A 12012-nucleotide genomic window follows, 5' to 3' on the forward strand; every position below is an offset into this window, starting at 1 on the left:
CCCCTTTTACTTAAGGTACTTTTCTTTCTCTAAGTGAAATTGGTGTGTCTGTGGCTCTGATGGAGTTTCTAAAGCTTTAAATTTTGTTCACTAAGCCAAATCTGAGGGTAAAAACTGCTAACTTGCAGAAAGATTTCTTTTTTTCAGCCTCTGAATGATTGTGTGGTTTTTACTCCTGTACCTGCTACCACTGGCAATCTTCAATCAAAGGGAAAAGTCTGCTAAGAAGCATGTCTTATCCTTCTTGAAGGCTGTTTTAAGCACTTCTGGTCTTGGTAAAATTAGTGAGACCCTTCTAAGTGGCTTCTTTTCTTCTTGCTTTATGCTCATGAAACATTTTTCACTCTGGTCTAAGCTGTTTTGTATTAGGAGTTCTTCAGATATTTTAACATGAAGTTGATGCCAGCCTTATTTTATAGTAATTTAATTTTTAGCATACTTTTTTGGGTTCATTTTGTTGGTTTGTCAAGAGAGTTGGTAATAGTTTTTGGCTTTTATAAGTTTTCAGAACACATTGACAAATATTTATTGAGCACCTCTTGGTGCCTATGATATGAAGGACACAGCAGAAGAACTCTTAAGGAGTACAACAAATTTGTGATATAGTTACAAACAAATGCATCTGCTTAAAAGTGTAGATTGAGAGTGTGAGAAGTGGCTATCAGGAAGAATGGATAAAGAAGATGTGCCACATATACACAATGGAATATTACTCAGCTGTTAAAAAGAACAAAATAATGCCATTTGCAGCAACATGGGTGGATCTAGAGATTGTCACAATGAGTGAAGTAAGTCAGACAGAAAAGGAGAAATAGCATACAACATCCTGTATATGTGGAATCTAAAAAAAATGATGTAAATGAACTTACGAAACAGAGACTCACAAACTTTGAGAATAATCTTATGGTTGCTGGGGGGTAGGGAAAGGGATAGTTTGGGAGTTTGGGATGGACATGTACACACTGCTATTTTTAAAACGGATAACCTACAAGGACCTACTATCTAGTTTAGGGAACTCTGCTCAGTGTTATGTGGCAGCCTGGATGGGAGGGGAGTTGGGGGAGAATGGATACAAGTATATGTATGGGCGAGTCCCTTCTCTATTCACTTGAAACTATCGCAATATTGATACTTGGCTTTACCTCAATACAAAATAAAAAGTTAAATCCCCCACCACAAAGAAGAAATGGCTGTCACAATGTCCAACCCTTTTCTCCTTTTTGTTTTTCTCTCCCTTCTTGTATGGGTCTCAAGACATAGATGAGTGTGAGGTTTCCAGCCGGTGCAGGCGTGGAGGACGGTGTGTGAACACTCGTGGGAGCTACGAATGCTACTGTATGGATGGGTACTTGCCAAAAGGTGGGCCTGAGCCTTTCCATCCGACCAGAGATGCCACGTCATGCACAGGTGGGTTCCTGCCAAAGAATGCAGCATCCAAAGGTGAGAGTCTGTTGATGACTCTCCTGCTCTGAGCCTAAGTCTAGGAGTCTGTGTGGAGGATGTTGGTGGGAATTTGTGTTTTGCATATTTATAACCTATAAAATTAAGTAATAGTCATGATAGAGGGGGCTATATTAAAGTTAAAAAAAACTTTAGGGGTTTTTGTAGTTAATAGATATTCAGATATTAACCATTATATTAGATAGTAAACACAGCTAATCTGGTAAGGACCAGCATCTCAAAAGTTACCAAGGAAGTTGAAAGGCTTATATATTTTAGGATATTGTGCAAAACGAAATTTATACTTTGTTGGGCTAGGCGTCTCTCCGTTGTTGTTTAGTCCCTAAGTCATGTCTGACTTTTTTGCAGCCCTGTTGACTGTAGCCCACCAGTCTCCTGTCCGTGGCATTTCCCGGACAAGGATACTGGAGTGGGTTACCATTTCCTTCTTCAGGGGGATCTTCCTGACTCAGGGATCGAACTCACGTCTCCTGCATTGGCCGGTGGGTTCTTTACCCCTGAGTCACCAGGAAAGCCCATAGGCTTGTCTTTAGTTAGTGTAAATTAGCGAGAGTTGATTGCCAGATCCTTTCAGTTTTGTGCTGTTACTTGTGGAAGACCAGATAACTGAATAGAGACACTCAGTGGAAACGTGCCCAAAGTCTTGTAGAAATGAGTCAGTCTATTTTAAAATATGACTCGAGTGTGTATGTGTGAGGGAAGAGAGGATAAAGTGAAGATGGAAAAAGATTATGTATTTTGAAAATACACGTTTATGTAGTAACAAGTTTGACGTTAATTTATTTTCAGAAATAGACTGTGGGACCCCTCCTGAGATTCCAGGTGGCTATATCATAGGAAATTATACCTCTAGACTTGGCAGTCAGGTTCATTACGCTTGCAAAGAAGGATTCTTCAGTGACTCAGAAGATACAGCTTCAAGCTGCACAGCCATGGGCACGTGGGAGTCCCCCAAATTAAATTGCCAAGGTGAGTTTTTGCTGAGGTCCAGCTTCCCAGCTTATAGCATCTGGAGGCTGTTTTCTTATTTCTGTCTAAATCTCTTCTTGGGATAATGAATGAATTAAATAAATCCAATAATTTCCTATTGATTCTACTAGGTTTCAGTTGGTTCTCTTGGTATTTAAAGGAATAATATCATCTGCTAATGATGATAATTCCATCTTTCATTTTCCCATGTTTACAATAGTCATGTTTTTCTCTTAACTGACCACTTAGCTAGTGTTTTCAGAGCAAAGGTTTAAGTAGTAGTATTGACTTTGAATTTTCTTTCCTTATTCCTGACTTTCATGGGAGTGGTTTGAGTATTTCATTATCATTCGTGATTTTGGCTTTCTGATGTTACCTACATCTAGTTATGCTTTTATGTACCCTGAAAGAGTGCTATGTGCTAAATTCTGTTCTAAGCACTCATTCAGTCCTTACAATATCCCTATGAATGTGTACTATTATTATCGCACTTTACAGATGGAAAAACTGAGGCATGGAAAAGTTAAGTACTTTGAGGTTATTGAACTAGTGATAGAGCTGAAGTTTGAACTCAAAATTCTAGTTTCTGGGGTTGTATGCTTAATCATTCTGGTATACTCCTGCTTTTGTGATGGTGTTGGTTTCTGGTTTGTTTTCTACTTTTGTCTTTTCATCATGTTACCAGTTTTCGGCTATATATACATGATATTAAGGAAGTATTTATCTATTTCCATTTTACTGGGGTTTGTATTATTTTTATCATGTCTTTTAAGCATGTATTAAGGTGATCATGTATACTTTTCTCCTCAGTTATATGTTGGTTTATATTATTAAATTTCCTAATAATGATCAATGCTAGTTGCTGGAATGGATTCTTCTGGGTCTTTGGTGTTTTATTCTTTCAGTCTGGATTATATTTGCTAAATTGTATCTAAAATTCTTGCATTGATATTCATAAGTAAGATTGGTCTATTTTCTTTTCTATGCTATCTTTGGTGGTATAGTTATTAATGTTATTCTAGATTTTGAGAAAAGAAAGTGAAAGCATTTCCTTCTTTCTATATTCTCTGGAATACAATAAACAGGATTTTTGAAGACTTCATCTGGAAAACCATCTGGATGTGGCACTTGGGGAGAGGTAGTCCTTGGGATATTAAAAAAAAAAAAAAAGAATACTTACTGGTCCTGTTTAAGTTTCCTATTCTTTTTGATATTCATTTTGGTAATTTACATGTTCTTAGAAAAATCATCAATTTCAAATTTATTTGCAGAGAGAAGGGTAAGGCACTCACTTACTTTACACTCAGTTACTTTTTTATTTCCTGTAGTTATATGTGTTATAATACTGAAATATTGGAGACAATTTCAAATGTCTATTGATAAAGAAAGAAATTAGTCAAATAAATCATAGCATATACATGAGATGGAATATTCTATAGCTAATCTGTTGAAAAGAATGTTTACTGACATAGGTATATTAATAGTATATTACTGAATTACAAACTATATGAATAATATGCCCTTAATTTTGAAAATTTTCATATATACGTATGTTTATGAAAAAGTTCAGAAAGCTAAACATTAAAACATTAACTGTGCAGAGGAATTCCCTGGTGATCCAGTGGTTAGGACTCTGCACTTCCACTGCAGGGGGCATGGGTTCCATCCCTGGTGGGCGAACCAAGCTCCTGTATTCCATGCTGCTGTGCTTAGTCGCTCAGTCTTGTCCAACTCTTTGTGACCCCATGGACTGTAGCCCTCCAGTCTCCTCTGTCAATGGGGATTCTCCAGGCAAGAATACTGGAGTGGGTTGCCATGCCGTCTCCAGGGGATCTTTCCAACCCAGGGATCAAACCCAGGTCTCCCACACTGCAGGCGAATTTTTTACTGTCTGAGTCACCAGGGACGCCCCCTGCATGCCTTATGGTGCAGCCAAAACAAAGCAAAACAAACCCCGAAAATGTTATTGAAGGGATTTTTTTTTTACGTATTAGACAAAGTAACAAAGTTGTTTCCATTTTGGAAAAAAGAAAATAAAGCAATTTTCATGGAATTTATTGTGTAGCTGAGAAACCTCAGTGATGGGCTTGGCTAAATTAATCCTTTTGATATTCTGATTTGCGATTCAGGCTCTAACGAACTCTGATAATTGTCATCCTGGGGGTTAAGAAATTCTAAAAGTACATTTTAGTTCTCACATTGTCTTTCTGTGGATCAATTAAAATACAGAACTGAGATTAAAATGTGCCATAATGCATGTCAAAGAACTCCCTAGAGATTTACGTAAGAAACTTCATATAAGACAGTTCGTATTACTTTGAAAATCAGTCGTCATCCAGATTATTGAACTGAGAATGTAGAAAGTTAATTTAGAGAAGAGTGCTTGTTCCATTCCCCAAAGAACTGTCACTTAGCGGGCCTTCATTTCTTCTTTCCCTCCGGTAATAGCTGTTCCCTGTGCTTGCTGACACCCTCCCCCGCGGCACCACATGGCCACTGGCTTCGCCCTGCTGTGCTTTCTCTCTAAGCTCATGCCTTCATATTTATCCTTCTTCAGTCTTCTATGGGGCTCCAGAATCTGGGCCCTGTGCCAGCCGGCACTGTATTTTTAGTTAAGTGTTATGAAGCCACAGGAATTGGGAATTCCACTGAAAACACTAGCAAACTGTGAACTTGGATGCTGAAGAGCAGGTACTTATGAAAGGAGCAGCTGTGTGGTCCAGATGGCAGCGTGTATGTCTGATGATGGACTTCCCCACCAGAGAAGGTACAGTTGGCGGGTCCTGCTGTTTGCCTTCTCCCAATTACTGGAGGCTCTGCTGCTGCTTTGGTGAGGGGGGATGGAGGGGGGCTGTGACATAAGTTCCCTGTTCAAGCAGTCCTCAGAAGTGGATGATGGAAGGGAGGATGACATCTTCCAAAATAGGTAAGAATTTGTGGAGACGTCCATCACACATTTCCAGCATCTCTCTGGAAAAGACAATCTCTAGCTTGCATTTCCTTTGTTGTTCAATTTCTAAGTCATGTCTGACTCTCACCCCATGGACTGCAGCACGCCAGGCTTCCCTGTCCTTCACTGTCTCCCAGAGTTTGCTAAATTCGTGTCCGTTGAGTTGGTGATGCCATCCAACCACTTCATCCTTTATTGCCCCCTTCTCCTGCCCTCCATCTTTCCCAGCATCAGGGTCTTTTCCAGTGAGTCAGCTCTTCACATCAGGTGGCCAAGGTATTGAAGCTTCAGCTTCAGCATCAGTCCTTCCAACAAATATTTGGGGTTGATTTCCTTAGGATTGACTGATTTGATCTCCTTGCTGTCCTAGGGATTTTCAAGAGTCTTCTCAGCACCACAGTCCTAAAGTACCAATTCTTCGGTGCTCAGCCTTCTTTCTGGTGCAACTCTGACACCTGTATACAACTACTGGTAAAACCATAGCTTTGACTGGACAGACCTTCGTTGGCAAAGTGATATCTCTGCTTTTTAATAGGCTGTCTAGGTTTGTCATAGCTTTTATTTTGCTATTATTATTATTATTCTTAATTTTCAGAAAAGGTGCCAGTTGTAAGGGACAGCTTAAAGAATTTGAGTTTTCAAAAATTCAGCCAAGCCAGGAGCAAGGTGAGGGAGTCACTTTAACCACATTATCATTAGCAACAAATCCAGAGTCCAGATCTGACGCTATACTTGATAGATCCTGTGCCTAGGCAAGTCTGGAATCTGGAAGGAGAAAAACCAGGTACACCAGGAACTATTCTACAAGAGTGAATTCTTAAGTATCATGTAAGAAAAATGGGTAGAAACTTAGAGAGTTCAGATGGAGAGACGGGGCGGGTCAAGGATGAGGTGGCATTTGCATTCTTCCGTTTGGGTAGTCTGCTTCCTGTGCAAGTGTCTAGAGACAGTGGTTAGCAGTGTAGGTAGACCAGTTGAGGGTTCTGGGACCATCTTAGGTCCCATAGGTTTGTTCCCATCCTTTTTGGGGCCTTATCTTCCTTTCAGGCTGGGAGTTCTCACCAGAGTGTTTCTGGTACTGAATAGTCCCTTAAGAATCCACTTCTATGCTTGCTTCTCCTTGCTTAAAACTCTTCTAAAAACAGTGAAATGGCCACTACTCCTAGAGTAAGATCCTTACGCCTAACGATGGGTTTTTAAAAAAATATTTGTTTAATTTATCTAGTTGGCTGTATGGGTTCTTAGTTGTGGCATGCAGGATCCAGTTCCCTGACTGGGGATCAAACCCAGACTCCTTGTACTGGGAGCGCAGAGTCTTAGCCGCTAGACCACCAAGGAAGTTCCATAACCATGGATTTTAAAGCCAACATGGGTCTGGTCCTTTTGTGTTTCTGTACGGGTTACGTCTCCCAATATTCTCTCCCAACCAGTATGTCTCTTACCAGCTTCAAGGCCTTTTCTCTCTACTTGAAAGAATTGCCAATCTGCTTTAAAAAATTGTTATTGTGGTAGACCACACATAATATAAAGTTCACCATTTTAGCCGTTTATAAACCATTTATAAACGTACAATTCAGTGGCATAAAGTGCATTCACAGTGTGTGTAACCATCGCTGCTGTCCATTTGCATCATCCAAAACAGAAACTCTATACCCATTAAAAAAGAATCCCCCATTCCTTCTCTCGCTTCTACTTTCTGTCCCTGTGAATTTGTGTTATAGTTACCTCATATGTGTGGACTCATACAATACTTGTCTTTTTATGTCTGGCTTATTTGACTTCACATAATATTTTCAAGGTTCATCCATGTTACAGCATGTATAAAACTTCATTCATTTTTTTCCCTTTTAGTTTCATTGAGATGTAATTAACACGCATCACTGTATAAATTTAAGGTGTGCAGCATAATGATTTGACTTACATACACCATATCATGAAATGATTGTCACTGTGAATTTAGTGCCGATTCATTGTCACACACAGATACGACATTAAAAAAAATAGAAAATGAGGGGAATTCCCTGGTGGTCCAATGGTTAGGACTCTGCACTTTCACCACAGGCGGCCCAGGTTTGATCTCTCGTCGGAAAACTAAGATCTCACAGGTCAGCTAAATAAATACATAGAAGCTACACACTGGATGTTTCCATTAAAAAAAAAAGAAGTAGAAAAATGAGTTTTTCTCCTTGTGATGAGAACTTTTAGGATTTACTCTCAACAATTTTCATATATAATGTATAGCGGTGTCAATTTATCACTTTGTGCATTTCATCCCAAGTACTTACTTATTTTATAACTGGGAGTTTGTACCTTTTGAAGAACGTCATTCCTTTTTCAGGCTGAATAATTTTCTATTGTACGTACACTCCACATTTTATTTCTTCATTCATCTGTTGAGGGAGGCTATGTACTTTTTGCACAGCAAGCTCCTTTTCATCTTTCAAGTTTCAGCTTTGATGTCATTTCTGACATCCTGTTGCTTAGGATGTAAGTGTGTTGTTTATTATTATTTTTATGGGACAGACTGATAAAAAATCAGTCTGGGAGGACATCAAGCATGCATCTTCTTCAGTATCATCTCTCTGCCTCCTGGCACAGTGACTGGCATACCTAAGGCCTGTGGAAGCACCCCAGACCTCCCCCAAAAGGTGGCAGAGATGATGGCAGACATAGTGGAATTGGCTTCTGAACCACATCCTGGCTTATCCTGTGGCTGAGCCTTGCGGAAACCCTGGTCTCCTCTTTTCCTGATTCCACATCTTCTTACTCTGTCTTCTGCACCTTCATGCCTGCTTCTCACCTGGCATGACATTTCTGTGCTTTGCTAACCCACAAACAAGGCTCTGGGGCTGACTCTTGGTTTCCCCATCTCCACACATGTGGCCTCCAGGATGGATGGCACAATCCTGTGGGCTGATTGCAGAGGCAGGGTTTCTTCTTTGAGTTGGTTAACAAAGGTGGGACATGGTTTCGCAAGTCTAGTCACAGCAGAACCAGAGCTTGAAGGTTTACAAGGTTTTGCTTAAACACTGTTTTGCTTGCCTTTTAGAAATGCCTTCTGAGGTGGTTACTGTTTTTTTTTAGTGAAAGTCGCTCAGTCATGTCCAACTCTTTGCAACCCCATGGACTGTAACCCCATGGTCCGTTGAATTCTCCAGGCCAGAATACTGGAGTGGGTAGACTTTCTCTGCTCCAGGGGATCTTCCTAACCCAGGGATTGAACCCAGGTTTCCCACATTGTAGGCAGATTCTTTACCACCTGAACCATAAGGGAACTAGTTTGGCTTTATTTCCCATTTCATAAATATTCCATTTACAACTAATAATGGGTATCATTTCCCATTAAGAGCTAGAGCAAGGAAATGACTTACCTTATGTCACCAGCTTAGACATCAAGTTGAAAACCCGAAGCACCTTTCCAGAAGGCAAATTCCATATACAAGCAAGCCTTAGTGAGCCCTGGAGGTGGGAGGCAATGGTGAAAGGCTGGAGGGCTCTAGAAGGAGAGAGACGCTGGGGCAAACTTACCTTCCTGCCCAGTGTGGTCTTGAACCCACCCAGAGGGATGTGTGTTGTTGCTGAGTCAACGCTTCATCTTTTAAGATTTTCTTTGTGGAGCCCAATCTCATCTCTACACAGTTGGGGAGTGTTTGAAAAAGCTTTGGCATAAGCTGGAATACAAATGACTGCCTTCAGGGGAGGAGTGGCGGACAAGTTTCACCACACTGCTGTCTCTGAATTTTTAGTAGTGTGTGAGGATTCTGGGACCACACCCAGACTTAGCAGGGAAGAGCGCTGAGATCAGCTCCTGACGTCTCTACCTGGGTGAGAGAGGAGGGCGTGGTCACACACTTGGTGTTTAGCATCTGTGTTCCGGGTGATGGGACTTTTTGCTCCTTTGAAACTGATTTTCTGGGTCCTCACTGCATACTGATTTTTTTTTTAATTTACTTTTTTTTAAAGTAGTGTTAGTCACTCAGTCGTGTTCGACTCTTTGCGACCTCATGGACTATAGCCCGCCAGGCTCCTCTCTCCATGGAATTCTCCAGACAAGAATATGGAGTGGGTAGCCATCCCCTCCTCCAAGGGATCTTCCCAACCCTGGGATCGAACCCAGGTCTCCCACATTGCAGGCAGATTCTTGACTGTCTGATCCACCAGGGAAGCCAATTTTTAAAAAAATTATTTAAATTTTAAAAATGTATTTATTTATTTATGACTGGATCTTCGTTGCTGCCTGCAGGCTTTCTCCAGTTGCAGTGAGCAGGAGTTACTCTTCATTGTGGTGCACAGGCTTCTCATTGAGGTGGCTTCTCTTGTTGCAGAGCACAGGCTCTAGGGTGCACAGCCTTCAGCACTTGTGGCATATGGGCTCAGTAGTTGCAGCCTGAGGGCTCTAGAGCACAGGTTCAATAGTTGTGGCATACAGGCTTGGCTGCCCCACAGCACGTGGAATCTTGCTGGACCAGAGATCGAACCCATGTCCCCTGCATTGGCAGGCAGACTCTCAACCACTGGAGCACCAAAGAAGTCTCCCTATTGATCTTTAAAAACTGTCTTGACTTATACTGGCTGCGTGCAACAAATCTCTTGTGTGATCCTTTTGCCAAGTAAATGCCATTAAACATATCACGTACAAATGTTTGGAGTCATGTGAGTATACAAAATGAATAATGACATTGATTATAAGACTCAGGGTGATGAAACATGAACTCTAGAATCAGAAAGTCTTGTGTGAGTTTTGGCTAAGCTGCTCAGTGGTTCCATCACCACCTCTAGACTTCTCCAAACTCCAGCTGCCTTCTGTCGAAGGGGGAGAAATTATTGTCACCCTAGAGTTATTATTACGTTTTAAGGAGATAATGATTAAAAGTGTTTGGCATTGTGCTTGATGCAGAATAGCTGCTGGGTAAGTGTTTGCCATCAGAATATGAGAGTCATAATCTAGACAGGTTTGGCTGGTAATTTTTCTAACAAAAATTCTAGGTCTTTCTGAAACATCCTACTATAAAATGGGAAGGTCTAAAATTTTTTAGCTTTCACTTTACCTTATTTATTGGTTTTTGATCCATGTGTTCTCTTTACAGCTAGAAGAGTTTTAATGTTATTTTTTGAAAAAAGATTGTTATGCAGCTAGCTCAAAGCATCAAAAACCATTTCACCTCTACAAGTAGAAGATCTCTATAAGAAATATACTGATAAACTTTTTCATTTTCCTTCCAGCACTCACGCTTTTACCTACCCTATCACCTCCTCTGATGTTTCTGAAGTTTTCAGATTCTACCTGTTTCTATATTAGACACTATTTGTTGACAGTAAGTGTTTTTATGTGAAATGGAAAAATTTTTTTTTCCCTCCAAATGATCTGTGGATACGATCTGAAGGATAAGTATTGAGGTTAAAGTTCATGGGAGACTTCAGAATACAAAATCCACTAAAAAGTAATTTTTTTCTTTCTACCATCTTAAGGGCAAGTAGACTTTTTGGTACTAATGAGTTCAGTGACAGCAGTTCATAAGCTGCTTATAAGAATGTGCTTCATGGGATTATGTAACCCTCCCATTTCCCTTGGATGATTGTGATATGATTTTCTGAATTCAACTTCTCATATTGCGATGTTAAGATTTCAACCCCAGGATCAAATATGTATATAGTTTAATGCCCAAGTGATCGTGAATTAACTATATTTGGCCAGATTCAGAACATGTCATAAAGTGGGTGAAACTTTGTCATAAGGCTACATTTATATTTCTTACATATAAATTTCACCAGAATTCTGGTTCAAGATGGTGGAGTGTGCTTCATCTTCTCCTGAGAGAGCAGTAAAATCAGAGCTAACTGCTGAAAACTGTTAACAGGAAGATGCTGGAACCCACTAAACTTCACCAAAATTAATGCTCATAATAATATTAATAGCTCACATGACTATAGGGGATATTCTAAATATATAGGATATAGATATAGCTCACAAAGAGCTTACTGTTAAGAGGAGAAGAGAACAGTTTTATAAATGAAGAGTATAGGTGTAAGTGCTGAATTATCTGATCTAGAGCATGAATGTAGTGTAGACTCGCATTCACCTACCTGGACTGCTCGGGCCCTTACAACCTATCATGTTACACTAATTTCCACGTGTTACAAAGCTTCTGATTTGATACTGCACGCTGCGTGCTTAGTTGCTCAGTCATGTCTGACTCTTTGCTATGGACTGTAGCCCACAAACCTTCTCCGTCCATGGATTCTCTAGGCAAGAATACTGGAGTGGGTTGCCACGCTCTCCTCCAAGGGATCTTCCCAACCCAGGGACTGAATCCCTGTCTCTTAGTTTCCTGCAATAGTAGGCAGATTCTTTACCACTAGCACCACCTGGAAAGTCCCTGATTTGGTACTCGGCACAGTAAGGGACTTATTGTTGGGTAAACGTGAAAATTGACTTTAATGTGATTTTCTTTCATTTTCATCCGTGTAGCTGCCCTTTTGCTAGAGTTTTTTATTTAGTAGTTTATTTTTCTGGGAATAAGAAATAATTATTTTTCTGGGAAGAAAAAAGTAAAACAGGTTTTTCTTTTTTTTGGGAGTCAATATTAATAAGTAGAATAGGTCAATCATTCATTCCCTCAGCATTTGGCAAG

At 40.2% G+C, this 12012-nt stretch overlaps 1 protein-coding gene across 2 annotated transcripts in view; it reads left to right on the forward strand.

Annotated features, from left to right (window-relative positions):
* Positions 1-12012, forward strand: part of SUSD1 (sushi domain containing 1) — a 137549-nt gene that overhangs the window by 28328 nt on the left and 97209 nt on the right. For both annotated transcript variants that reach the window (XM_070375110.1, XM_070375111.1), the window contains exons 4-5: positions 1255-1407; positions 2251-2430. In XM_070375110.1, coding sequence (XP_070231211.1) covers positions 1255-1407; positions 2251-2430 — 333 coding nt within the window. The remainder of the gene's footprint in view (positions 1-1254; positions 1408-2250; positions 2431-12012) is intronic.

The sequence above is a fragment of the Bos mutus genome, chromosome 8 (genome assembly GCF_027580195.1).
Source record: "Bos mutus isolate GX-2022 chromosome 8, NWIPB_WYAK_1.1, whole genome shotgun sequence".
In the NCBI taxonomy this organism is placed as follows: domain Eukaryota; kingdom Metazoa; phylum Chordata; class Mammalia; order Artiodactyla; family Bovidae; genus Bos; species Bos mutus.